The 26,156-nt window shown below is 46.3% G+C and overlaps 1 protein-coding gene across 5 annotated transcripts; it reads left to right on the top strand.

Moving 5' to 3' along the window:
• Positions 1–12,439: 12,439 nt before the first annotated feature.
• KCNG1 (potassium voltage-gated channel modifier subfamily G member 1) lies at positions 12,440–23,955 on the top strand. Of its 5 annotated transcripts, none has more exons than XM_077929290.1 (3): positions 12,440–13,070; positions 18,559–19,368; positions 21,808–23,955. In XM_077929290.1, exons 2-3 carry the CDS (start codon positions 18,610–18,612, stop codon positions 22,576–22,578), a joined length of 1,530 nt encoding a protein of 509 aa, XP_077785416.1. In that variant the 5' UTR covers positions 12,440–13,070; positions 18,559–18,609; the 3' UTR covers positions 22,579–23,955. The 5 variants fall into 5 exon arrangements, with proteins under 5 accessions (XP_077785416.1, XP_077785415.1, XP_077785419.1 ...); XM_077929289.1 differs by lacking the exon at positions 12,440–13,070 and adding an exon at positions 13,184–13,636; XM_077929293.1 differs by lacking the exon at positions 12,440–13,070 and adding an exon at positions 14,006–14,228.
• Positions 23,956–26,156: the final 2,201 nt, after the last annotated feature.

Below are 26,156 nucleotides of genomic sequence, written 5' to 3'. Positions count from 1 at the left end.
GAACGGCTGCATATACATCCTACACATTTAAAGCAGTTTACCGCTCACAGAGCTATAATTCCCAGAGCCCTTATGATCTATTTTCTAAAATAAGCTCAACGACTACAAAAATACCTCAGCAACTTTTTTACTTCTAGAAATATGGCAACCCTGAATTTGCAGTACCAAAAATCTAGCCCCCTCCCTTGAAACTTAGGGGGACCCCCCCACCCACATAGGGGGAGAGACAATGAGAATAATGTGCTAAGGGACCCTAAACCTGCCCTGAATCTATTGATTTGCTTTTACCCATATACTGTACTGGTATTTATGCCCCTGTCCTGATACAAGTTCATGTTCTACATATTCTTCCCCATAAAGGACTGAATAGCATTTTCCAGGGAGGGGTGCAGAAACCTCTGCAGTGGTTGAACTGCAGAAAATAAGCAAGCTTGTTGCCCGTGATAAGCAGAAAACAGGCATAGATAATTACGAGGGTGGGGGGGATGGGGGACGAGGAGACATCAAGGCAGATACTTATTTTTAGATAAAGACTTGGAGAAGATTTATGGTACAATTACTATGAAACACCATTATCAGATTCTTGTGTCTGCTTAATAAAGTCCTTATTTTAGAATAATGTTTCCTAAACTTAATTTGTAGGGGCAGGAGTCATTAACCAGATAGCTAGACTGCATTTCATGGTAATTTTGCCCTATGCAAAGACGTATGTGCAGAATAATCACATTATGTATGTCTCGCATCTTGGTGTATTATAAGAACGATAAGAAGGACAGACACTGTTTGAACTTCACGTTGTCTCCCCCGGTTCATTGTTACAAATATCTGCCCCACACTAAATGAATTCATTATCTTCCTTATTCATGACCCTCAAATTTAGATTAAAGTCAGTCTAATTGCATGCCTTATCCATTCCTTAAGACCGTACAGGCCAGCTGCTCTCAGATCCTTCCTAAACTTGATGCTCTTGCCAGTTGGGGAACTATAAACCAACTAATTTTGGACAGCTCCCCGCCACTTTACCAATTAATTACTTAATTAATTAATGCCCCAAAAAAAGAGGGGTTGGGGGTTCAAAAGCTGCATACTCCTCCCTGGTTTGCGCTCCAGATTTAATTTCCTTTTCTTTAATTTATGTTACGTTGTTTTTTTATTTCTGAAATAATGCAGAAACAGACAGAATGTTGTCTTTCAGGAGCAGGTAACTCTAGCAACAAGTGCACAAGTGACATTTGAAGTTAGAGTTGTACTCCGGGGGGGGGGCTGTTTGAGGGCCAGTGTGGTGTAGTGGTTAAGAGCATTGGACTCGTAATCTGGGGAACCGGGTTCGCGTCTCCGCTCCTCCACATGCAGCTGCTGGGTGACCTTGGGCCAGTCACACTTCTTTGAAGTCTCTCAGCCCCACTCACCTCACAGAGTGTTTGTTGTGGGGCAGGAAGGGAAAGGAGAATGTTAGCCGCTTTGAGACTCCTTCGGGTAGTGATAAAGAGGGATATCAAATCCAAACTCTTCTTCTTCTCCTCCTATTCAGAACTTTTGGCTAGGGGTTTTTTTGAGCAGGAATTTTCCTGATGATATCAGATCTGTGGAAGTGAGGAGCAAGGCCATTTCAGCAGCGTCCCCCAGGGCCTTGAAATAAACTCCCACAGAAGGAAAAGAACACGCCTCTCATTTATTTCTTCTTGTGGGAAAACCTGAAGACCATTTGCTAATTCAGGCTCAGAGAGTGCAAACCTATGCACCAATATTCAGAAGTAAGTGCCATTTACCGTTCAGTGGGGTTTACTCCCAGATAAATGGCGACAGGACTGCAGCGTTGGGAGAACTAAAATGAGGCTCCAGCAGAACCAAATGATTTTATGACTTGCTTTTATCTTTACTTTGCATTCCACTTATTTGCTTGATCATGCTGGCATTCGCAGCGCCTGTCAGGAGCTGCTTCAAGCAGAGAGGCAGAATATGAATATCTTAAGCAAATGAACAAGTAACTTTTGCGAGAGCTTGGAGGTGTGGTCTGTAAAGTTTAACTCATGCAAATTTCTCACGGCAGCCCCTGCAGCCCCTGTTTCGCCTCCTACCCGTTTGGATTCACACGCTCCTTTCCTGGACCTTCTCTAAATAGTGTTAATGGTGGTGCAACTTTATGTCTATGGTTAATGGCAGGGATGAGGGATAAATTCAATTTGGTTGACATTGAAAGGCAAACCTACATATGTCACAAGGTACGAACCGAAGTTATCCAGGCCAAGTAACCTGAACAAAAGTGCATATACCTATAAATGCATATCATACTGAAAACAACATTTGGAAATGCACTGCATATGGGGAAATTGCTTGCAAAAATGTGTATCTTAGGCAAAATTGCACATAAAAATGTGCATATTTGGAGAAATTCACACTAAAAAGCTAGCTAATTTTTATGAGAACTTTTATAAAAAAAATATCACAAGCTGATGTGAAAATGTGGAGAATTGAACTTACGAGTGGGAAATGAGAAACTGAGAGAAACCAAGACTGAGAGCTGCACCCATCCATTGCAGCAGCTGGTTACGCTGATACAGACATAATACTGGAGTTCCATGCAAAGACCAGCTGTGGGAGAACTCTGGCTCTCCAGATGTTGCAGATTCCAACTCCCATCATCCCCATCAAGCATGGTCAATGGCCAAGGATCATGGGAATAGCAGTTCACAAACATTTGAAAGGCCTAAGTTCCCCCACACCTGATTTTGACTAAACATTAGGTGGAGCTCCCTGATGGTGCAAGCTGTTTTGAAAATGGAACAGATTGCCCCTGAAGGACTACCTCTCCTTCATTGAAAGTTTTTAAGCAGGTGCTGGAAGGCTACCAGTCAGGGATGCTACGGTAGATTTCCTACACTGGCAACGGAATAAAGTAGATGACTTCACACCTCTAGGATTCTAAGGTTCCATGGACTTCCTACTGATCGTATAAACCCAATAGAAGGAGTGTGAAACAGTATTACTCTTAAACAATTACCCTTCTAATAAGCTTTGCCAGTCTCAGAACAATGGCAATTTATTTCTTGGTACAGCCTTCTAACGAATAAAAACCGGTATACAGTGGTACCTCAGGTTAAGTACTTAATTCGATCCGGAGGTCCGTACTTAACCTGAAATTGTTCTTAACCTGAATTACCACTTTAGCTAATGGTAATGCTGCCGCGACGCCAGAGCACGATTTCTGTTCTCATCCTGAAGCAAAGTTCTTAACCCGGGGTAATATTTCTGGGTTAGCGGAGTCTATAACCTGAAGCGTATGTAACCCGAGGTACCACTGTATTTTAATTTTAATGAAGAGCAACACAACTTGAAAGGCGTAATGGAGCAATCATTCACACTGCCTCAGTTAAAAAGCAGAGCTGAGATACAAAGGAATGGCAGGGAACTTTCTCATGAACAAAGAGAGAGAGAATCGCATTGTCACACAACCACATTACAGATATGAAAGAGGAAGGGACAAAGGAAAGCAGCACAAATGTAAGAATCATTCCATAATAAATGGGATGAAAGGAGAAGGGAAAGGTAGGTTGGGTAACACGAAATCTGTAACAGAGCTGAGCTTATGACAAATAGCAACAACTAGGCTTCTAGGCTATGTAGCTCAGTAGGACAGCATCTGCTGTGTACGTAGAAAGTTGCAGGTTCAATCCTCACCATCTCCAGGTAGGGTTGGGAATGTACCAACTGGACCACCAGGGGAAGTGAAATTGCTCATGGCGTGATATCTCATAAACAGGGATTTTTTCTGCCAAAACTCAGTCCGGGCCCCTCTCAGGTGGGCGCCATTGCCGTTCTAAGAAAACGAGGGAAGTGTTCATGGGGAGTTCCAGCACCTATTTTTCTAGAAAAATAGCACTGCTTATAAAGATGTGTAATCACTCCAACCTCATCCTATGAGTATTGGCCAGAATCCAATACGAAACCATGCTAACGAATTGTCAGTGCTGTTAACACAGATTGTCAAACTTTTGAGTTGACATTACAGGTAATGGCAAACAGAGAAAGACATGAAGTGAATGGTTGAGAGCAAGATACACACACACACACACACACACACACACACACACACAAACACACACACACACTCATGAGGTCTCACAAGAGCTCTGTGGCATCTTGCGAGATCTCACTGGAAGCCACTGCCATGCAACCCTGGCGAGTGAGGCTTTGACGGGATATGTGGCACAGCAGCCATCTCAGGTAACAAAATGGGCCAGGCCACCCCTGACTACAGTACTAATTATACTTCCAAAGACATTTATCATGTTTCTATGGCAGCAACAGCGTTCTTCTCTGCGCGTTCAGGGGAATTGCTACCTGTAACATACATACGAGAACATCCCACAAGCTCAGTGTGGAGAGCAAGGAACTGGGTTGTTTTTTAATCACACTTTCCCCTGCTTCTCACAGTGCCTCTGAGCATCTGATATTGGCTACTGGCAGAGAGAGGAAACCACTAAGTGGGAGGTTGGTTTCCTCCAGCTATTAGGGCTGTTTCAATGTTCTTAATCAGGAAGAAAGGAAGTGTCATCATGAGTGTCTCAATTTATGCTCAAGTGGCGCATCCTGTGGGTATTTTGTTGCTGTTGCTGGCATCCGTCTGTCTTGGGAGACAATGGAGTGCGCATCCAGAGGCGCATGCCAAACCGCCAAAGAATCACAGCGCCCACTGCGGCAGCCGAGATGGATAGCTCATAACTGTTGCCTTCCATGTTGTTTTTGCTGCATTAGCAGCACTGAAGTGACCTCCCCAGGGTCACTTGGGCAGTGGGCCTGGGCAGTGTGTATGGAGGTCCTGGGCTTCCCAGATGACAAAGACTCCTCTCTTGGCTGACGTGGTCCAAAGGAAAGCAGAGCAATATGTTTGGCACCAGCTTGGCTGCAGGAGTTGCCGGAAGGAGGCGTAAAAGGCACCATCCAACTGTTTTAGGGAATTCACTCTGGCTTTGTGTAGGGTTTACTCCTTTGCCTTATCTTCTCCTGAAGATGTTCGCCAAGGCAGTGGGTTAATAATAATAATAATAAATAATAATAATAAATTTTATTTATATCCCGCCCTCCTCAGCCGAAGCTGGGCTCAGGGCGGCTAACAACAATAAAAATAGTCCGACATTCTAAAAACATTCATTATAAAATTAATTAAATCAAATTAAAATCAAATTAATGCCAACCATCAAGCAAAATTCTGTGCAGATTGCCAGAGGAGGGTGTCAGGCTGTGCCCTGACCAAAGGCCTGGTGGAACAGCTCTGTCTTGCAGGCCCTGCGGAAGGATGTCAGGTCCTGCAGGGCCCTAGTCTCTTGTGACAGAGCGTTCCACCAGATTGGAGCCGCGGCCGAGAAAGCCCTGGCTCTAGTTGAGGCCAGCCTAACCTCTCTGTGGCCTGGGATCTTTAGGATGTTTTTATTTGCAGACCGTAAATTTCTCTGTGGGACATACCAGGAGAGGCGGTCCCGTAGGTACGAGGGTCCTAGGCCGTAATAATAATAATAATAATAATAATAATAATAATAATAATAATAATAATTTATTTGTACCCCAGCCACTCTGGGCGGCTTCCACAAAGACCAAAAATACACTAATATGTCATACATTAAAAACTTCCCTGAACAGGGCTGTATAAAAAATCAGAATCAACTGTGGTCCCAATTAAAGAGATGTTGGAATCTTCAAGCCTTGTCAGAGGAATTGGCCACTCTCCAGGCACCCGGCTTGAGTTCCTTGTTGACCTCCCCGTCTGCGACTCCCGGCAAGATACAGGCGAGGCCTCTATCGGCGATCCTCCTCAAACGTGAGAAGAACACACCACTCTTCCCCTCCTCCCTGCCATCCCCAGGGAGGGGAAAGAGACAGACAGAAATGTATTTACATGCCTTTATTTCTGTCTTTTGCAGCAGTACAGAGAAACATGTCTGCACTCTCTTAACACCAACAGCAGAGAGAGAAACTCCACACCTGTACTTCCAGTACAGGTCAGATGACACTCTGAGCTAACATCCGGTGCTCAGTACAGTGAATAGACTGTCCCTTTGTTCCCACGGTACAGTCCCAAAAATCAACATCCTGTTTGGCTTTCCAGCCAGCTGCAGCTCGCTGCTGCATTGCTCCTTTTTCGTAACAAGAGAACCTTGAACTATGCATTAGTCAATAGCCCTTGTGGTGGGCGAAGAAGGGGAAATCTTGTTCTCTCGGGCTCCAGCATGGGTCTCAGGCCCCACTGCACACACATGTGCACAAACCTAAACCTACAAACCGGCAGCCCTTCCAAGTATAAAATTTCCAGGTTCAGTGGTGTGACTCTTTGCCAGGTCAAGCACCTTAACCGTACTCAGTTAATTTATTCGGCACATTTTCCACATACTTGTATGCTCAAAGCAGTTCACCCAAAAAAAAAGAATAGCAGTCTAAGTTAGGAATGGGGGAGAAATTTTATTCAGTTCACATCTGAAAGCAAACTTACCTAATTCACGCTTCCTGAAACAATATGTGAATTGGATCACCGCCACCCTTCAAACTTCACACTTCTCTGAATTTTGCAATTATATTTAAGTATTTAACTTAAGTCGTTAATATCCCACCTTTTTCTCTAAGGAGCTCGTGTTGGCGTACATGGTCCTCCCTCCCCCCCCCCCATTTATCCTCACAATGACCCTGTGAGGTAAGTTAGTCCAAGAGGCAGTGACTGGCCCCAGGTTACCCAGTGTCAAGTGGGAATTTGGACCCTAGTCTCCCAGCCCCTAGTCTCCACACCAGCTCTCAACACAGACCTCCAGCCAAGTAATATGTAGCGCTTTCCAAATTTTTCATGTTGGTGACAAGCTTTTTAGACATGCATCATATCTCGACACAGAAATACAGTTGTGCTAGCAAAATGCAGTCAAACTAACCCTATTCCAGCCCCAGATGGAGCGTGGAGAGCATTTGCACAACACACCTGCGCACTGCAGTGGACACATAAATTTGTCGTGACACACAGTTTGGAAAGGTCTGGTGTAGAGAAATGCATATAGTAGGACAAAGTGCACATGCAGGTGTATGTAAAACTGCTGACCTTTAAAGCCCTAAACAGCCTCGGTCCTCTATACCTGAAGGAGCATCTCCACCCCCATCGTTCAGCCCAGACACTGAGGTCTAGTACAGTGTTTCCCAACCTTGGGCCTCCAGCTGTTTTTGAACTACAATTCCCATCATCCCTGACCACTGGTCTTGCTAGCTAGGGATGATGGGAGTTGTAGTCCCAAAACAGCTGGAGGCCCAAGGTTGGGAAACACTGGTCTAGTACCAAGGGCCTTCTGGTGGTTCCCTCCCTGCAAGAAGTTACAGGGAACCAGGCAGAGGTTGCTATCCATTCTTAAGGAAATCAGCCCTGAGTGCTCCCTGAAAGGACAGATCCTGAAGCTGAGGCTCCAATACTTTGGCCACCTCATGAGAAGAGAAGACTCCCTGGAAAAGACCCTGATGTTGGGAAAGATGAAGGGCACAAGGAGAAGAGGAAGACAGAAGACGAGATGGTTGGACAGTGTTCTCGAAACTACTAACATGAGTCTGACCAAACTGCGGGAGGCAGTGGAAGACAGGAGTGCCTGGCGTGCTCTGGTCCTTGGGGTCATGAAGAGTCGGACACGACTAAACGACTAAACAACAACAACAACACATCGTTATTAGCTGGGATCATCCTATGACACGCTAAGGCTAGCTGCAGAGAGTTGGGCACTTGGTGGGACTCAGAGCAGGCAATGATCCCCCTCCCCCTGGGAAACATGTAACGATATCCATTGTGAATTATTGAAGGAACAGCAGCAGAAAATCAAATTAGCAGCCAGGTGTAACTCAGAAACCTGCTCTACGTTAAAGACAACAACAACAACAGAACTGGTATGGTTCTTAAACTTTGCTGCATAGAGAACCATCATTCTGGGTTGCTTTTTCTGGGTTGCATTGACTTTTTAACATTCAAATTAGAAAATGGCTTGCCTCTTCAGCATGTGGCACAGGGGCAGCCGCCATGTTGCTGACTACAACACCCACCAGCACTGACCATGCTGCCTGGGGCTGATGGGAGTTGGAGTCCATTGACTTCATGGGCGGGCACCATGTTGGCTACCCCCGTAAGTGAAAACATCCAGGAAACCTTAAGCCCTTCAAATGTTTTCCTTTCCTTTCATTACAGACTTGGAGATGATCTGAAAACACGTCAGGGACCAGCTTCTCCAGTTATTCCCGCCCCCCACTAGCTTGGGTCATAACTGTTTCCCTGCTGAATAACATACTAATCCTGACCCGCCTCCTCCAAAAAGCAATTCCCTGAAACATATTATGGCTTCATAAGCTTCCATTCCTGTAAATACTCTTGTTTTGTCTTTATTGGAGACAAAGCTTATTAATATTTTAAACGAATAACCCCTTGCTTTTCATTGAGCCTTCTAGAGATGCTTGGGGTTGTTCTGCACCTGCTTTTCTCTCGCTTTTACAACAAATGTTTACATCACCTGTACCTTGAAGATACAAACGGCTATGTATTTTATTAATTATTGTGTATTTGCAGCCAGCTCTGTTGCATAGGCTGGAGGCAACAGCAACATGATTAAAATGCAACAATGAACTATATCCCCATTACAATTCAATTAGTTGCTCAAAACATAAAGTGTTTCAAATCATCAACCTTCCCTTTAAAACCTGCTCTCAGTAAAAAGGCTTTCAGTGTTTCTGAAAGTTGCTTGAGCTTTCAAGAAGTAAAAAAAATAAAAATTGGTTTGCATGCAAACATAAGAGGCTGGTCACTAGGGCGAGGTGGGGCAGAGGGTGGGAAGGAATTTGCAAAATAAGCTAAGGCTGCCTTATTGGGAGAGTTAAAACAGTAACCAATGTGGAGCCATCCAGGTAGCAGCTCTCAACACTCCCATTGCATAGCCAATGGTCAGAGATGGTAAGACCTGTAGCTCAACAATGCCTGGATAGTATCATGTTGGCTACCCCTAAAAGTAGGTGGCTGTCCTCCAGCTTTCAATAAGGCAACCCAAGCTGAAACAGTTTGCTGCCTGCTTAGTTTTCCTCTTCCCTCTTCATTCCTTTTTCATTTTGTGTTGTGTATTTTAGATTAGAAGGCTGAGAACAACGACTGTCTTATTCTTATCAATATTTATGTAAGCTGCACTGGGAGCCTTTTTTGCCTTAAGGGGCAGAGGTGAAAATGCTTCAAAATAAATAAATAATTTGCAACGCCAATTCTACATCTATCCCACATCTAGAAGTCTTCACCACTGAGCTTTACAGAAGCCACTAAGCTTAGAACAAAACAGTCCTCCCCTTCTGCTTGTGGAATAAAAAGGATGCTGAGGATCCACGAAGCTGGAATCGCCCTGTTCCACCTTCAGCGCCGCTGCTGACTGCAGAACGACGCTGGTTTTATCTGCAAGGACCAGGGAGCTGGTAAAACAAGCTTTCAGCTTCAGGATTCAAAGGAACAGAAGGTAAGGTAGCCCTCAAGCAACAAACAGTAATGAAAGAGGGATTAAAATTTTCTTCTGGCGCGAAATCTTCAAGGAGGACAGACCAGTTCATTTATTCAGGAAATCCCTTGCTAGTTTAATATGCAGTTAATTTACGGAGGTGGTTGGATCTCTGTTCAACATCTTTAGGGCATCTATTTCTCCACCTGAATTCACTGGTGATGGTATGGAACACTGCCCAAACAATATTGCAAAACGCTGACAGAAGCACTCTAGCATCAAACGGGCCATATTTCAACTTCCTGTTAGAATTTTTTAAAAAACAAAAACCAAGTTGCCATGCTTCATGTGTAGCCTTCAGACTGAGAAAAATGTGTCACAAGAGGGTCAGTGCTTATATAAGCTCTTTAAAGGTAAGGTACCCCTGACCATTAGGTCCAGTCGTGACCGACTCTGGGGTTGCAGCGCTCATCTCGCTCTATGGGCCGAGGGAGCCGGCGTTTGTCCACAGACAGCTTCCAGGCCATGTGGCCAGCATGACTAAGCCGCTTCTGGCAAACCAGAGCAGCGCACGGAAACGCCGTTTACCTTCCCGCCGGAGCAGTACCTATTTATCTACTTGCACTTTGATGTGCTTTCGAACTGCTAGGTTGGCAGGAGCAGGGACTGAGCAACGGGAGTTCACCCCGTCACGGGGATTCGAACCGCCAACCTTCTGATCAGCAAGTCCTAGACTCTGTGGTTTAACCCACAGCACCACCCGCATCCCATATAAGCTCTTTAGTCCTGCAAAAATCAAAACCCTTAACCTGTATGATTTGTAGTAAGGGCTATGGAATGCAAAGCTTGGCAATGGCACCTAGACTGGACATATATAGTTCCAAAAGCTTCCTGAGCCACCAAACCAGTAAAGTAAATATGCACTGTATATTCTATAGCCAGTGTGGTTTAGTGGTTAGAATGCTGCACTAGGACCTGGGGGACCAGGGATCAAATCCCTGACATGCCATGAAACTCAATGGGTGGCCTTGAACCAGTCAGTCTCTTAGCCTAACCTGCCTCACAGGGCTTGTTTTCTCTTGCTCCAGACGATATATGCTCAGTCAGAGAAGACACAACTGGAACCTACGGACAAATAGCCTGATGCAGTATATGGCTGCTTCCTGTATGTTGCATCAACTGTACCTCTGTCAAAGGAACAGGCCTATCCAATGAGCATAAACGACTTGCTCTATATCTGGGAATCGGAACAAAGTTTTCTGGATTCTGGTCCAAGCCCACAGCTGCAGAATCAACATTCAGCACTCATGGATGGCCTTTTAAAAAAAACCTGAATTAATCCCCCCCCCCCCCCAGTTAAAAAATAGTAATAACTCAAAGGTCACGTTCCTCAATATACCGTTAAGTTCTGCCAATTTCCTGGAAAGCAAAAGAAATTTCATGCGGTGTGCCATTTCCAAAGCTCCTGTGCTAGTTTAATTGGAAGATCTTAATTCTAAAACTTGTTTTTGAGCTGCCAGAGAAGCAAATTCTCATTCAGTTTTAATGGTCTCGAATGGGTTTTGTCCGACAGATTTCTCCCCCCCCCCAATAGTCCATTGTTAAAATTGTTCTTTTTTAAAATATAGCCTTAGGTTGCCTCAACATGTGTCGAAAGTAAGATACAAGGGCTTTTTAACAAAATAAAGGGTCATATTATAAATAGGAGCATGGCAAGCAACACATGTGCAAGAAGAAATGCATGAGAAAATAATAATAAATAATAAAATTTTATTTATATCCCGCCCTCCCCAGCCAAAGCCAGGCTGAAAGCAGCTAACAACAGTAAAAAATAGCAGAGTTTACATAAAATCACAGTCAATTAATTGAAAAACATTCTAAAATCAATTCATTTAATAATAAAATCCCTCTGTCCAGCAAAGAAGTCAGCCTACAGCAATGCAGCGTCACCTAGTGGCCCAAGTCCACAATGACTGCAAGAGTTTCTGCAGAGTAAATATCTATATTTGCAGACACGGGTGGCGCTGTGGTCTAAACCAGAGACTAGGGCTTGCAGATCAGGTCAGCAGTTTGAATCCCCGCGACAGGGTGAGCTCCCGTTGTTCGGTCCCTGCTCCTGCCAGCCTAGCAGTTCGAAAGCACGTCAAAAGTGCAAGTAGATAAATAGGTACCGCTCCGGCGGGAAGGTAAACAGCATTTCCGTGCGCTGCTCTGGTACGCCAGAAGTGGCTTTGTCATGCTGGCCACATGACCCGGAAGCTGTCTGCGGACAAACGCTGGCTCCCTCGGCCTATAGAGCGAGATGAGCACCACAACCCCAGAGTCGTCTGTGACTGGACCTAATGGTCAGGGGTACCTTTACCTTTGACGGAGATTTTATTCAGGAAACGGCGTAAAGGAATCATTTTACTTTTCAGTGCATGGTTCTTGGAAGCAAACCCCTCTGTATTAAAAGTGGATCAGCGATGTCTGAGAGGGGCTGTGGGCCAGTGGTTAAAAAAAAACCCCACGCTTTGAATGTATGAAAGTCGCAGGTTCAGTCCCTGTCCAAGTAGACCCGAGAATGACTCCTGCCTGGAGAGTCAATGTGTGTGTAGACTCTCTAGTTGGGAGGGCCAGCTTTTGGTGTGTTGTTGATTTTAACAAGAATATATCCATCAACTTGTTATCTATCCACCAGGTAAAAGACACACTTAGAATTTAAACAAATTACGAGCCCAGGAATATGTTAGAAGCGCCGCCAAAACGGCCTCCCACACAAAAATCCACTCCCTGCAATCTCCCCACGCCACGCTTCTTTCCTCGTTTCAGTGTTGTAACGGGGTGTGTGTGTGTGTGTGCTGTTAAACACAGGAATCAGAAATCCTTGTTGATCTACCGCAAAACACCCTACCAGCAGATCTCGAGCTACCCTCCGCTTTCCCCAGATCCTAGGCTAGCTAGACGGACCAGGGGATCCTATTCCACGCAGCAGAATCCCACGTATCTGCACAGGGAGGGGAGCCGCAACTGAACTGCATCACTAACACGCTGCAGCGATTTGAGAGGTGTGGGGGGCGCTGTCCTACAGAAATTGCTTTCCGGAGTATGGTAGGGCCCGGCTGGGGTGGAAGATGCCGGCAGCCTCGCACACACAAAAATCTAGCCTAAAAGGCGTCTGCGAGTGAGGGGATTCGTTCCTAGTATATACGGCAAAGCGCACACGCGTGCTGCTGCAAAAGTGTCTCCACGACCACGTGTGCGTATGTTTGCGCGTGTGTCTGCTATGGTTCACTGCAAACTCTTCCTCTTCCCGGTTTATTCCACGGATCCCCCTGCCTTTACGTGCTTAGTGGACTGGAGGGGGGTTACAAAAAGATGCACACGTCGTTAAAGGGGAAATTAGCTGCGGAAATATATCGCCGCTGAACGCTATGGAGGCGATCTACGGAACGAGGGACGCACTTTCCCCTTAATTGCATGCGGCAGAAGGAGAGCTGCGCACACGCCGGAGTCTAAGCCCTGCCGCCGGGTCTTCCTTCTTTGCAACGCTTCACTCGATGCGCGTCCCGCGGAAAGAGAGCTTCCTTCGTGGGAGCGGCGCTCCAGCCTGGAAAGGTGGGATTTGCTTCTTCCATGCTCACGTTCCGCGGGGATGCAAGTTGCACGCCCACTTGTTGCAGTGTGTGTGTGTATGTGTGCGCGCTCGCGCGTTCCTGTTGCATGTACAGACCTGGATGCGAGAAACGTGCGCTGGCTCTCTGCCAAGCAAGAGCACGCGTCCACTGGGATGCGCGTCGGGGTGTGCAGACCTGTTGCAGGCAAGCTCGTCCCGACGCCCGTTGCGCGCAGGGCGCACTTGGCCGCCGGCTGCCGCCCTCGCCAAGGGGCGGGCGTGGAGGGTCGCGCCCGCGTCGGTCTCGTGTGCAGGGTGTGGCCTCCGCCTCTCTTGCGCGGGAGCCGTACCCCAGGCCGGGCTTCCTTGGGTGCCGGAGCCGCCGTTGCCATGCCCGTGCGCTCTCCTTCCAAAGGGCGCCAGCCGAGGGCGTCCCGTGGGCTCAGCCCCGCCGCCGCCGCCTGCGCTCCGGAGTCTCCGTCCTGGTTAGCGGCGCTACTGCTCACGCCCGGGCTGTTTCTCCACCTGCTTTGCCCGCCCAGGAGGAGAAGCGAAGCGGCTGTTGCAAGTAAGTGAGCGGATCCCCTCGCTTTCCTCTGACAGGCGATCTTCTAGGCGCGCAGCTCCTCGCTGAACTTCCCGGGCAAGTTTCTCGGGGGGAACTTTCTTCAGTTCCGGGAAGCAAACCAGCGGATCGGATTGGGGAATCCGGTATCCGGATCCGCCGCCGCTACAAGCTCTTGGGTCATTCCGGGATCGGTCATTCTGGGCTCAAAGCGCCCAATGCAGGGTTAGAGACCCCTTAACTGCGATTACTCTTTTTTCAAGCCCACCAGCGCGGAGATTAAAGGGAAAGTTCCGGCGTGTTGTTGTCCGCCCCCCCTTTTTTTGCGCGCCCCACCCTTTCCGTATTGGAATACGGAGCGAGGGGTTAATCCAGATTTAATGCGCGTGGTCTGCTGTGACTTTCGGCCCCACGGACACTTGAAGAACTACCGGAGCGGGTAGTAGGATGGTGTGGGAATAATGGTGAAATATTTTGATCGCCATAAAATTATCCACACATTCCTCTTACATCAGTCACCGTGTCTGGGAACGGGGTTCTCTTTTGGTGAAGATCCGCTTCCTCCGGCTTCTTTTCCGCCCCCGCTATCCCATCGGTATGTGGTCTGATTTTAGGCATGATTACTGAGAACCAAAAGCCTCCCTCTCCCCAATAATTCGGTGGGATAAACTTCCAAAGCATGCATGGGGCTGTAGCTTTAATTTTGGATCGCTCCCTTCATTTCCCTCTTTTCCACCTCCCACAGCCCCAAGGCAAGCCTCTCCAAACTGCAGTTAGGGAGCCCCACCACTACAGCAGGTTGAATCCAATCTATCACTTGATGCAGGCTGTCGGGTATGACTTGGGTGCTTTGGAAATGTTGACTGCATCTGGTACCTTAACTGCATTGGATTCCATGTGCAAAACCTCATAGCTCTTTTATTTTCACATCCCCAAACAAGACTTCTTTTGCTTTGCTTGGGGGGACAGAAATGCTTTGGAACAACTGAACTTCTGTGCACCTTTGAAAGCCCAGGTCTATTTCCCCTCAATTGTTTTCCTTGCAATCACTTGAGTGACAGCTATCTGTGTCAATCTTTGTGATAAACGTGGCGTATTGTTGATATGACATATTATTGACATCAGTTCTCCTGCCTCCGGTATCACACTCTTGTTTCGTGTCGGATGCTTTCTCTCAGTTTGGGCAGTGGTGCATTGAAGTTGGGAAGGTGAATGAATTTCATACTGATACTTTATTCTAAGCTAGATTTTCTGTTAAAACCATCTTTGCTAGTTGTCTTCATCACTGATTCATCTCGTTTGTCTGCTCTTTGTGGTGTTTTCTGTTGCTGAAAATCATGTTTTAGCGTTTCACTGCTCTAGTTCTTGAGGTACATGTTAATAGCTGTTTTGCGGCTTGGTAACAATTTCTGCAGGAGGATGTAGCCTATCTGAAATAAATTTGCAGGGGAAATGGTCACACTCCCATCCTATCAACATCCAGCAACAATAGCTCTGTAGTTGGAATTAATAGCAGAGTGGATTCTCTGTATTTGCAGAGCAACCTTATGGAAAGAAATACTGTTTTTCTGCAAAATGTATTTCTGCTCCTTAATAGAGTCCATAATAGACTTTCTGCAAAGCCCAAATTTCGACCACTATTGAATATGTGTGTTGATTTTCCCCTGGTCTTTAGGTACTGAATTGTCCCGCTCCAGTTAATAGCTGCAGTGAGATAGTTAAGCATAATATTTATTTTCAGATATTGTAAAAACTTGGATATGCTGATGGACTCATTTTGTTATGCCTTTCAGGTCTGCCTTGTAGTGAGCAGCAAAAGTTTAAGGTGACCTTGTCAGTGTGCAGGTCTTAAATCTGCCAAATCAGAATTTGTGAGGTTGCCTTGAGATGGGAAATGAGCTCTTTGTGGTGAGGTTTAAGGTATGTTTCAACTATTGAAGAACAATCTCTTGGACCCTAAACTTCCTTTGAGCTTAACTGAGTGTAGCGTACATAAATAAAGCAGTGGTATACAGTGGTACCTCTGGTTGAGAACTTAATTCGTTCTGGAGGTCCGTTCTTAACCTGGAACTGTTCTTAACCTGAAGCACCACTTTAGCTAATGGGGCCTTCTGCTGCTGCCGTGCCGCCAGAGCACAATTTCTGTTCTCATCCTGAAGCAAAGTTCTTAACCTGAGGTACTATTTCTGGGTTAGCAGAGTGTGTAACCTGAAGCGTATGTAACCTGAAGCGTATGTAACCCGAGGTACCACTGTATTAGAAGAGCCCCCTTGGATCACACCCATCCCAGCATCAACATAATACAAACATAGAAAGCTGCCTTCTATTGGGACAGATAAGTGGTCCTTCTACCTCAGTACAGTCTACACTGACTTGCAGCAGCCCACCCAAGATTTTAGACAATTGTCTTTTCCAGCCCTAGCTAGAGATTCCAGGGATTGAACCTTTGACTTTCTGCATGAAAAGCAGTCACTCTATTACTCAGCTACAGCTGTGCTTCTGTTCCTTTCCAGCAGCTGTTAGAAGTAGGGATGGAAAGATCTGTCAAGTTTGAGATTTTTCCAATCCTAAATTTGTGATTAACTCGTTTTTTAAAATCATTACGAAATTCTTCAGCAATTTAGGGTGAAATTCTCCTGATGAACACATCTTTGTATGCAGTTTTGACTAATTTACACATTTCTGCAAACAATTTCTCCTAATATTACACATTTTTGTTCGCTGTTTCCATGGCTAAGCACATTTTCACCTAGTATTTGCACTTACTTGGTTGGAGAACTGCATCTCAAGATTCAGATAAGTGTGAATTTTGAAAGATGCCTGTGTTTTGGCCCTTCTTTCAGAAAGTGTGAATTTGGTAAATTCAGCCTTTAATGCGAGCCGAATCAAATCCCTCCTCCATCTCTACTCAGAAGCATGCTTCCTCTGAAACCTGGAGGTAACATACAGGTATCATCAATTGATTTTTCTTCCCGAAGGAAAAGTCTTTCAGTGAGCCCTTCAGACTGCTTAAACAGCAGATAGCTTCAGTTTCTTGTAGCAATGCCTTTTTTTGGCAAAGCCCATTCATTATATTGATGCTTAACACTGCACCAGGAAGGAGATGCTTTGCTAGGGTGGTGGGTGGAAATAATAAAACGGTAGCTAAGACCGTTCCAGACGTCTGTTCAGACTTTTATGACTCGCTGCAGAACCCATTTTCATCCATGGAGTGAATCGAAAATTGCTTGCACCATGGAATAGTAACAATCCCTTTTTTGCAAGTTCGGTGATTACATCAGAGATGCACTGCAGAACTCCGAATGCTGCAGAGGGAATTTGGAGGGGTGTGTGCAGATGATCAAGAGTGGAATGTTAACACTGAAGTTGCTGCTTCTGTTTCTGGCTGTGGAAAGGGCAAATGTCTCTGGTCTCTTTAGCCTGCCATTGTCTTGGATTCTTGCAGATAAGAGGACTGATCACACAGCTTTCTAAATTTGATAGCCGGGGGGGGGGGGGATCCTTCATCCTGCTGAGTCTGATTAGTTGCTTAGGAGATGTGCCTATGCATGTTTACAGAGAAATCTGTGTTCAGTGCTGCTTATTCCCAAGTAGGCGCACATAGGATTGTATATGCGTCTCCCAATTCAGCCGCTCTTAATATGGTCTCTCTATGCATCCGGTTTGTTCTCATGTGAACACGCACAGAAGCAGCACTGCAACACTGTGGACTAAGGAAGCTATTCAGTAAACTTTTTCTCAATTAAACAAATAATAATTTTTATTATTTATACCCCACCAATCTGGCTGGGTTGAACCAGCAATTCTGGGTCAGCCCATAAAATAAAAACATTAAAAAACCCAAACACTTTAAAACTTCCCGATACAGGGCTGCCTTCAGATGTCTTCTAAAAGCTGTTTATTTATCTCCTTGACATCAGATGGGAGGGTGTTCCAGAGCGTGGGCGCCACCACCAAGAAGGCCCCCTGCCTGATTCCCTGTAACTTCACTTCTCGCAGTGCTTGGTGCTGTATTTGTTCATGGATTGAATTGATGGCAGCACAGCCCTTCATGCAAAGGACCAAGGCGTTAAAGGCGGTTTAGTCTCCACCTCCAGAGAACAGAAACCTTCGTAGAAAGATGCTGTAACACTGCTGGTAGGTGCTATAACAGGTGAAACAATCCAAACATCTTGAAAACACAAGAGGCCCACTCAAACCTGCAATATACCTTGCCCTGTGGTAGCCAACGAGATGATGTTGGACTCCAACTCCCATCATCCCCAGCAAGTATGGGTAATAGGGATGATGGGAGTTGTAGTCCACCGCTACCCACTGTAAGCGATTCTCCCAGCACACAGGTTGCATGGTCGAGTCCTGCCATCTTTCTTGGCTGCCGCCCAGTGGCTGCCTCTGGTAATGGCAGGTTCATCTTTCTTACCACCATTGGTCCCAGATGGGTGTGCTTTCATCCCCTCCTGCATCCATTGCCATTTCATCGGTACCTCCTATTTTCCCGCATCAAACCATCAATATGCCCTCATCGCAAATAGCCTCTTTGTAGGCTTCACACTTCATTCCGTGCTCACACTGCTTTGTTGTCTCTCTCATCCCTTCCATTGGCTGTTCAGTGGTACCTCGGGTTATAGATGCTTCAGGTTACAGATGCTTCAGGTTACAGACTCCGCTAACCCAGAAATAGTACCTCGGGTTAAGAACTTTGCTTCGGGATGAGAACACAAATCGTGCTCCGGCAGCGCAGCGGCAGTGGGAGGCCCCATTAACTAAAGTGGTGCTTCAGGTTAAGAACAGTTTCAGGTTAAGAACGGACCTCCAGAACGAATTAAGTTCTTAACCCGAGGTACCACTGTATAAACAATAGGCAGTGCATGGGGAATGTCACACAAACCGAGACCCTGAAATGTCTGCTTATTTTTCCGTTGCAGAAATCTTGTAGCGGGAGCAGCAAAGGGATGTGAAGCCACCTGGTGACCAAGATGACTCTCTTACCAGGCGAAAATTCGGACTATGACTACAGCGCCCTGAGCTGTGCTTCGGATGCCTCCTTCAACCACCCTTTCTTTGCTGAAACAGAAACGCTCAAGGGAGTCTTTTACCAAAGGGCCAAACTCATCCACCCCTCAGAAGAACTATACGGAAGCATTCGCCCGGAAGACCGGAAGCATCACATCATCATCAACGTGGGTGGCTTCAAGTACTTGCTCCCATGGACCACTCTGGATGAGTTCCCCATGACCCGCTTGGGGCAGCTGAAGTTCTGCAACAACTTTGACGACATCCTCAACATCTGCGACGATTACGACGTGACCTGCAACGAGTTCTTTTTCGACCGTAACCCCGGGGCATTTAGGACCATCTTGACTTTCCTCCGGGCAGGGAAGCTCCGGCTCCTGAGAGAGATGTGTGTGCTTTCGTTTCAGGAGGAGCTGCTGTACTGGGGCATTGAGGAAGACAACCTGGAGTGGTGCTGCAAGAGACGGTACCTGCAGAAAATGGAGGAGATTGCGGAAATGAACGAAGCGGAGGACGAGTTCGCGGACGGCGAAAACCAGTGTGAAGCTGTGGCGGAGACGAAAGCCGGGCGTTGCATGAAAAGGTTGCAAGACATGGTGGAGAGGCCTCAGTCTGGGATTCCGGGGAAGGTCTTTGCCTGTTTATCGGTGCTGTTTGTGACTATCACTGCCGTCAACCTTTCCATCAGCACCATGCCTGGCTTAAGAGAGGAAGAGGAGAGAGTAAGTTGATTTTAAGATGCGTAGTTGATCTTAAGATGCGTAGGGAGCTGTCTTCAGGCATGTGGGGGGAAGCCATCTAAATGGAAAGAAAGTTGGTGTGATGGTTTTGCAGGCCATCAGTGCATCGCAGAATCCAAGAATATGTGGACATGCAAAGCTGGTTTTTACAAAAATATGGGTGGAATAACAAACCTGGAGATTCATTTGCAAAGCTGCTCCATGATCCCGGCCAACCAACCAGGGCCCGTTCCTACGTCCGCTAGGGTAGGGGTGGGCAGCTTCTACTTCTGCCTCACTTCCTGCCTTGACAAAAACCAGAGGGAACATTGCACTATTGCCACAAGAGCCAGTAGGAAGGGAGAGAGGTACATGCCTGACCAAACCACAGTGCATACACTTAGGGCAGTGTAGGAACCCTCTAGGGCAGGCATAGGCAAACTCGGCCCTCCAGATGTTTTGGGACTACAACTCCCATCTTCCCTAGCTAACAGGACCAGTGGTCAGGGATGGTGGGAATTGTAGTCTTAAAACATCTGGATGGCCAAGTTTGCCTATGCCTGCTCTAGGGGTGCGACCCTCTAGGGCTAGATGTGGATGGCAGGGGGTGGGGGAGAAATGTGCATTAGGGTATCTTTAAGATCTGCCCTTTGGTTCTTGCTTTAGCACTGAATTGAAAGGGGCCACGACTGATTCCGCTCTAAGACCCTGTCGCCTGGAGTCCTGTGTTCTGTTCTGGGTACCATACTTTGGGGAAGGATGTAGACAAAATGGTTCAAAGGAGGGCAGGAATGATGGTCAGGGATATGGAAAACGAGTCCCATGAAGAAAGTTGAAGGAATTGAGCAAGTTTAGACTGGAGAAGAGAAGACTGTGGAAGGGGGGGGGGTGTGGTACTGCCTGAAGGGCTGTGACATTAGGGATGCTCACATAATTGCGTTCAACAAGCGTACATACAGCCTGTGCATGCAAATAGCTGTGCTATGCAAATCAACAACTGTACTCTCACACAAATGCTTGTGCATATGGAGAGAGCTTGTACCCGTGTTCAGTGTAGCTCGTGAAGAAACATATCGAAGAGGAGAAAGACTTTACTGCCTCGGTGGTGAGTTCTTCTATACTGGAGGTCCTCAAGTGTCTGTTGCAGGACATTCTCTGCTTCCCACTGGCTTCAGGGAGTGAAGAGTTAACCCTCCCTGCAGAGAAAGAGAAGGGACAGCAGAGAGAAGGGCAGCTCCACCTGCTTCTGCTTTCAACCCTGGTCTGTCTTAGTATGCGGCCCTAAACATTAAAAAAAGAGGATTTCTTCCCCTTGATCATAGAACTATAGAATTAGAAGAGACCACAGGAGTCATTTGGTCCAAACAGGAATCTTTTGCCCAATGTGGGGATCAAACCCACAACCCTGAGATTAAGAGTCTCGTGCTCTGCCAAATGAGCTATGCTAGCTGTACAACTTCAAAGTGTGGTTAACACAGCAACATGAACAGGCACCTGGGGATCAGGGGGCCAGTCACATCTGGCTATGCAGACAGCAATATTATTATTATTTTTAAATAAATTTTATTAAGTTTTCCATCATCATAACACAAACCACAAAGAAAAATGATACACAAAAACAAAAAAAAGGGGGGAGAGGGGGAAACAATAAACAAATATACAATAAAAAGAAACTTAATTCTTCCCAAATCCACCTTTTTGAACATCTTAATTGCAGACAGCAATATTAAGCACAGGGTTACGGTCACTGCCCCAGAATCACTCAAGCATCGAAGAAAGTGAGGGCATGATCACACTGGGCTTAGCAAATGTCCAGAGTCCAGATTTATTAAAAGGGTGTAGCTGGCCATGTCTAAGTTTAGCACGGTTTATGTAGAAAGGCAGTTTATAATATAAATCTATAAACTTTTTTTTTTTTTAATGTAAACTCTGAGGAAACTTGGATAACCTGTCCTGGCAAATCATGTGGAAAATTTGACAAGAGCTGGTAGTTGCTGCCCTGCATAGCTGCATGTTCTAAAGCGAAAATTTAAGCCTAGTGAACAGCGCAGGGACATCTGGTGCTAAACAGGCATCATGGGGTTGATTATGTCCTTGGAAGAGAAAACCAGGTAAGAGTAGGATGTAGGTGATTTGGAAGCACTTTAAAACAGCCAGAGCACTGCATTTCAACCCATTTTTAGTATAAGCTGCAGATCAGCAAGGAGCGCTCTGTTGTATTGTTGAGAGTTTTTCATTTTGAGAGTCTTCATACCCAGAAAGGTGGTCTTAAAATATTTTAAAATTAAAAATGAATACATAAATAATAAAGTCAAGATGCAGTACATAGATACACTCGCATAGGTGGCTTTTTAAAAGCATTGGGCAAACTTCTGTGTTCTTAGCAAAACCTTTCTGCCAGCCGTTTCGTTGCTCACACAGTCCCCTTCTCTCCCACTCCAGGGCGAATGTTCTCAGATGTGCTACAATATTTTTGTAGTGGAATCCGTCTGCGTGGGGTGGTTTTCCTTGGAGTTCCTCTTGAGGCTCATCCAGGCGCCCAGCAAGTTTGTGTTCCTGAGGAACCCCTTGACCCTGATCGATATCGTCGCCATCCTCCCCTACTACATCACCTTACTGCTGGACAGCACTTCGCTGGGCAGCAACAAGAAGCCGACCTCCGGCAACATCTACCTGGACAAGGTGGGCCTGGTCCTCCGCATCCTGCGTGCCTTGAGGATTCTGTACGTCATGCGGCTGGCCAGGCACTCGCTGGGCCTGCAGACTCTGGGGCTGACGGCCCGCAGGTGCACCCGCGAGTTCGGGCTCTTGCTGTTGTTCCTCTGCGTGGCCATCGCGCTTTTCGCTCCCCTCTTGTACGTGATCGAGAACGAGATGGCGGACTCTCAGGAGTTCACCAGCATCCCTGCCAGCTACTGGTGGGCCGTGATCACCATGACGACGGTGGGATACGGCGACATGGTACCCAGGAGCATCCCAGGCCAGGTGGTGGCCCTGAGCAGCATCCTCAGCGGCATCCTGCTCATGGCCTTTCCCGTCACGTCCATCTTCCACACGTTCTCGCGCTCCTACATCGAGCTGAAGCAAGAGCAGGAGAGGATCATGTACAGGAGGGCGCAGTTCTTAATGAAAACAAAGTCCCAGTTAAGCAACGCATCACAGGGGAGCGGCATGTTTCCGAGCCTCTCTTCAGAGACCAGGAATGACGGCTGAAACGGAAGTTTCCACGTCTGCCCTGTTGCCGAGCAAACAGCGATTTCTCTCTCTCTTCTTTTTAATCTCAGCATTTGCTTCTGGAGGCTTTGGGGAGAGGTAGCATTGTACAAATAAACACGCAAAGGGCTTTTAGCCATTATGACCGTGGGGACTTGGTTCATCATTATGTTGTATTAGCATTGCTATTAGGGGGTGGGGGATAAGATTGTTGCTTTCCAGTAGGTTGCACAATTTGGGATCATGAAAGGGAGATTTGTTTATTTTTTAAAGGAAGTACAACGTGCATCGTTAACCAAAAGGAGAACAGTGTAAAATTACATACTGGGCACAGCTGTTGCCATTTGTAATGTAAAGAGGCAGGCCGTTTTCCAAGAGAGAACTGACTGTGAATGTCAACATTCTGATCTTTCGGTTAATTGACCTTTTGTTGTTTATTTTTACCAAACCTTGTGAACTATAAAATCTCGCAGATCCAGATTTAATCCTTGGATGTATAACCCCGTTGTTTGTACTGGAGTTAGGAAGTTTGTGGGTCACATTTGAAGCAGGCTTAGGAATGTTTTATTTTCTTGCAGCTTCCGCCCCCCCCCCCCCCCACAGTTCCTCTCCCACTTGCTGACCTCCCAAGCTTCAAACCCAGGACCCATCAAGCAGTTTTGGATTATATTCTGAAGATAAGCAATAGCAGTGTTTTTCAGCTATAATTTAAATTGCAGCAGCGAGCTGCTTGTTTCTAAGGCCACTTCTCAATCAGGGCATTTCAACCCACAATTCTCATTGGCCCCAGCAAGCATGGCCAGTGGGGGGGGTGATGGGAGTTGTAGTCCTACAACTTCTGGAGGACCAGCAGTTCTCCATCCTACCTTCAATGAAGCACCCGCTTACTGCTGAGTCAAGTAGCATTTCCTGATAGGCAGTCAGGCACAGCCCCAGTGTCGCTGGATGTGATTTCTCTCTTCTGCGAGATGGTTCATTATGTAAAGTGTCTCATACCCGGTTCATGTATCCAATACCAACAGGAGCTCACAGCTTGCTTTTAGCACCATTTCCCTTCAGACTGGTTAGGCGTAGAAAGGAGATTTGGAGGGGGGGACACCTTTATAACTCCCCTCCTGAGTTCTCGTGTGCATCATCCTCTGAACATTTATGAGAAAACATACGGCAGTCATCCTCTTGTCTCCAGGATACTGATTGTGCTAGATTGACCTGATACAGCTGTCCTTCTGTTCCACACCCTCTAATGTTAGTAACACAAAGCTAGATAACAGAAAATCCAAACAGAATATGCACCCAAATGCCACACCAGTCATTGTCTCGCGGTTGTTTTCTTTTGCACAGGATAGAAGGAAATAAAACTCGCTATGTCTTAATCCAGCTCCGTTGCCAAAATTACTAGTGTGATAGCTGCAACAACTTCTGGACATATGGCTCCTTTCAAGGAGCAAAGGAAAATACCGGAAGCAGTTGCTGGAAATGTAGAAAAGAGGATATTATATGGATGAGTCATTGGAAACTTAGGAAGTTTCCCATGAGTGAAACCTAAAAGGCGTAAAGCCTTTTGTTAATTGCCTTGTCCATCCTTAGTGTGGTAAGCGCACCATAGCAATTGGATGAAATATTTTCAGAACACACACACACACAAATCAACCAAGGGACTGATACAAATTGGGTTTCTTTTTCAAGAATCTGGGCGTTTTTGCCTGCCTGAATTGAACCACACGCTTGGCGAACCCGTTGCGTGACTTGGCCACAGTCACAAAATAATGGCTGTGTTTCCGCTGAGGAAATACTGTACACAGCTGTACCACATGAGCCCTTGCAATTCAGGCTTGCAGTAAACTGCTCATACTCAAGTAACACAGCCAGTGCACTGCGTCCAGTTTTGTCAACCCTGTTGGACAGCAATGACTGCCTGGGATTGGGAAGCAAAGATTACCCAAACGATTTTACAATTGTGTACTGGTTCCTTTGGTATCTTGAAATGGTTGGTCTGTTACACACCCTATAATCAGTGGTTATCAAACTGTTCCCTGGAAGTTTTCCAGCAGTGGCCCAATGAGAAGGCAAACAAGCTTCCCAGAAATAAAGTTAGTCCTCCGCAACAGGCCCTCTGCAATATGCAGTTTCAGAGGAGCATATTCTATTTGTATAGGGCGATGGGGAGGACCAAGAGGCACGGCCATAGCTTTGCATGGACAAAATAGACTGCCCCAGAATCCTTTGCAACATAAGAGGTTCCAAGGCAAATATGCAGAGGTGGTTATTCAGCAGATGAGTCTCATCCTGAAGGTTTGGTGTTTGAATATCACTGCTCTATGAACCCCTGGATCTGGTCCAACCATTTTTTCTTAACTGCTCTTTAATTGCAAAGGTCTAGTTTATTGACCTGGAAGAACCCACCTGATTTCCAGCTAACTAGACATAGTTATTCATTTGTATTGGCTTATCACTTAATGCGGAGGCAAACAATGTACCTTTATGGTATCTTTAAATCATGTTAGTATTCATGTGCAAGATCAGGTCCCAAAATGAAAATTTGAGAGCTTAGAAGCAAAATAGTAAAATAATAGGAGTGAAATACCATACTTTTCCGCGTATAAGACCAGGTTTTTTTTTCTTTAAAAAGTATGCTAAAAAGTGGGGGTCGTCTTATACATGGATAATGCATAGGGCAGATGTTTGATTGGTTGTCAGCGGCTATTTGGCGTGTTATTGGTTGCTGCGTCAAGGGCTGGTGTTGTTTGGCTGACGCTGCAGCAATTGGGCAGGCGATTGGCAGCTTCTGCCGGTGAGGGGACAAAAGGTGGATTTTGTGACACGTGCTGGTGAGCGATTTTCGGCAATCCTCCCCAAAAAAAGCTCAACAGCTCTGTGCCATCTCCCCCCATTTTCTTAAATTTGAGTCCCCCAAAATAGGAGGCGTCTTATACATGGGGGTGTTATACACGGAAAAATACAATACATCGCTGATTTACAGTTCAATTGAGAATATGATGGATAGTTTCATCCCTTATGCAAACATTAGCATTACCTTGTAGTATTTCAGATTTGTGTCATGCAGTCCAGTCCTCTGTACAGTACATTTATTCTAAGTCTCGTTGTGTTCAATGGGGTTAAGGTAAAGGTAAAGGTACCCCTGCCCGTACGGGCCAGTCTTGACAGACTCTAGGGTTGTGCGCCCATCTCACTCAAGAGGCCGGGGGCCAGTGCTGTCCGGAGACACTTCCGGGTCACGTGGCCAGCGTGACATCGCTGCTCTGGCGAGCCAGAGCCGCACACGGAAACGCCGTTTACCTTCCCGCTAGAAAGCGGTCCCTATTTATCTACTTGCACCCGGGGGTGCTTTCGAACTGCTAGGTTGGCAGGCGCTGGGACCGAGCAACGGGAGCGCACCCCGCCGCGGGGATTCGAACCGCCGACCTTTCGATCGGCAAGCCCTAGGAGCTGAGGCTTTTACCCACAGCGCCACCCGCGTCCCATTCAATGGGGTTACTCCCAAGTAAATATGTATAGTATTTCAGTCTTAATGACCCAAGAGTCAAACTCCAGAGTGAACTGGGGTTTGGTGGTATTCT

The sequence above is a fragment of the Podarcis muralis genome, chromosome 5 (assembly GCF_964188315.1).
Source record: "Podarcis muralis chromosome 5, rPodMur119.hap1.1, whole genome shotgun sequence".
NCBI classification, from domain to species: domain Eukaryota; kingdom Metazoa; phylum Chordata; class Lepidosauria; order Squamata; family Lacertidae; genus Podarcis; species Podarcis muralis.
This window is presented reverse-complemented; position numbering and strand designations above follow the sequence as displayed.

Bases quoted from the DNA above. Each gene is read 5' to 3' on its own strand.
- KCNG1 (XM_077929290.1), top strand. From the start codon at position 18,610: ATGACTCTCTTACCAGGCGAAAATTCGGACTATGACTACAGCGCCCTG. The intron at 19,369-21,807 runs GTAAGTTGATTT...CTCCCACTCCAG, and splicing joins TAAGAGAGGAAGAGGAGAGA to GGCGAATGTTCTCAGATGTG.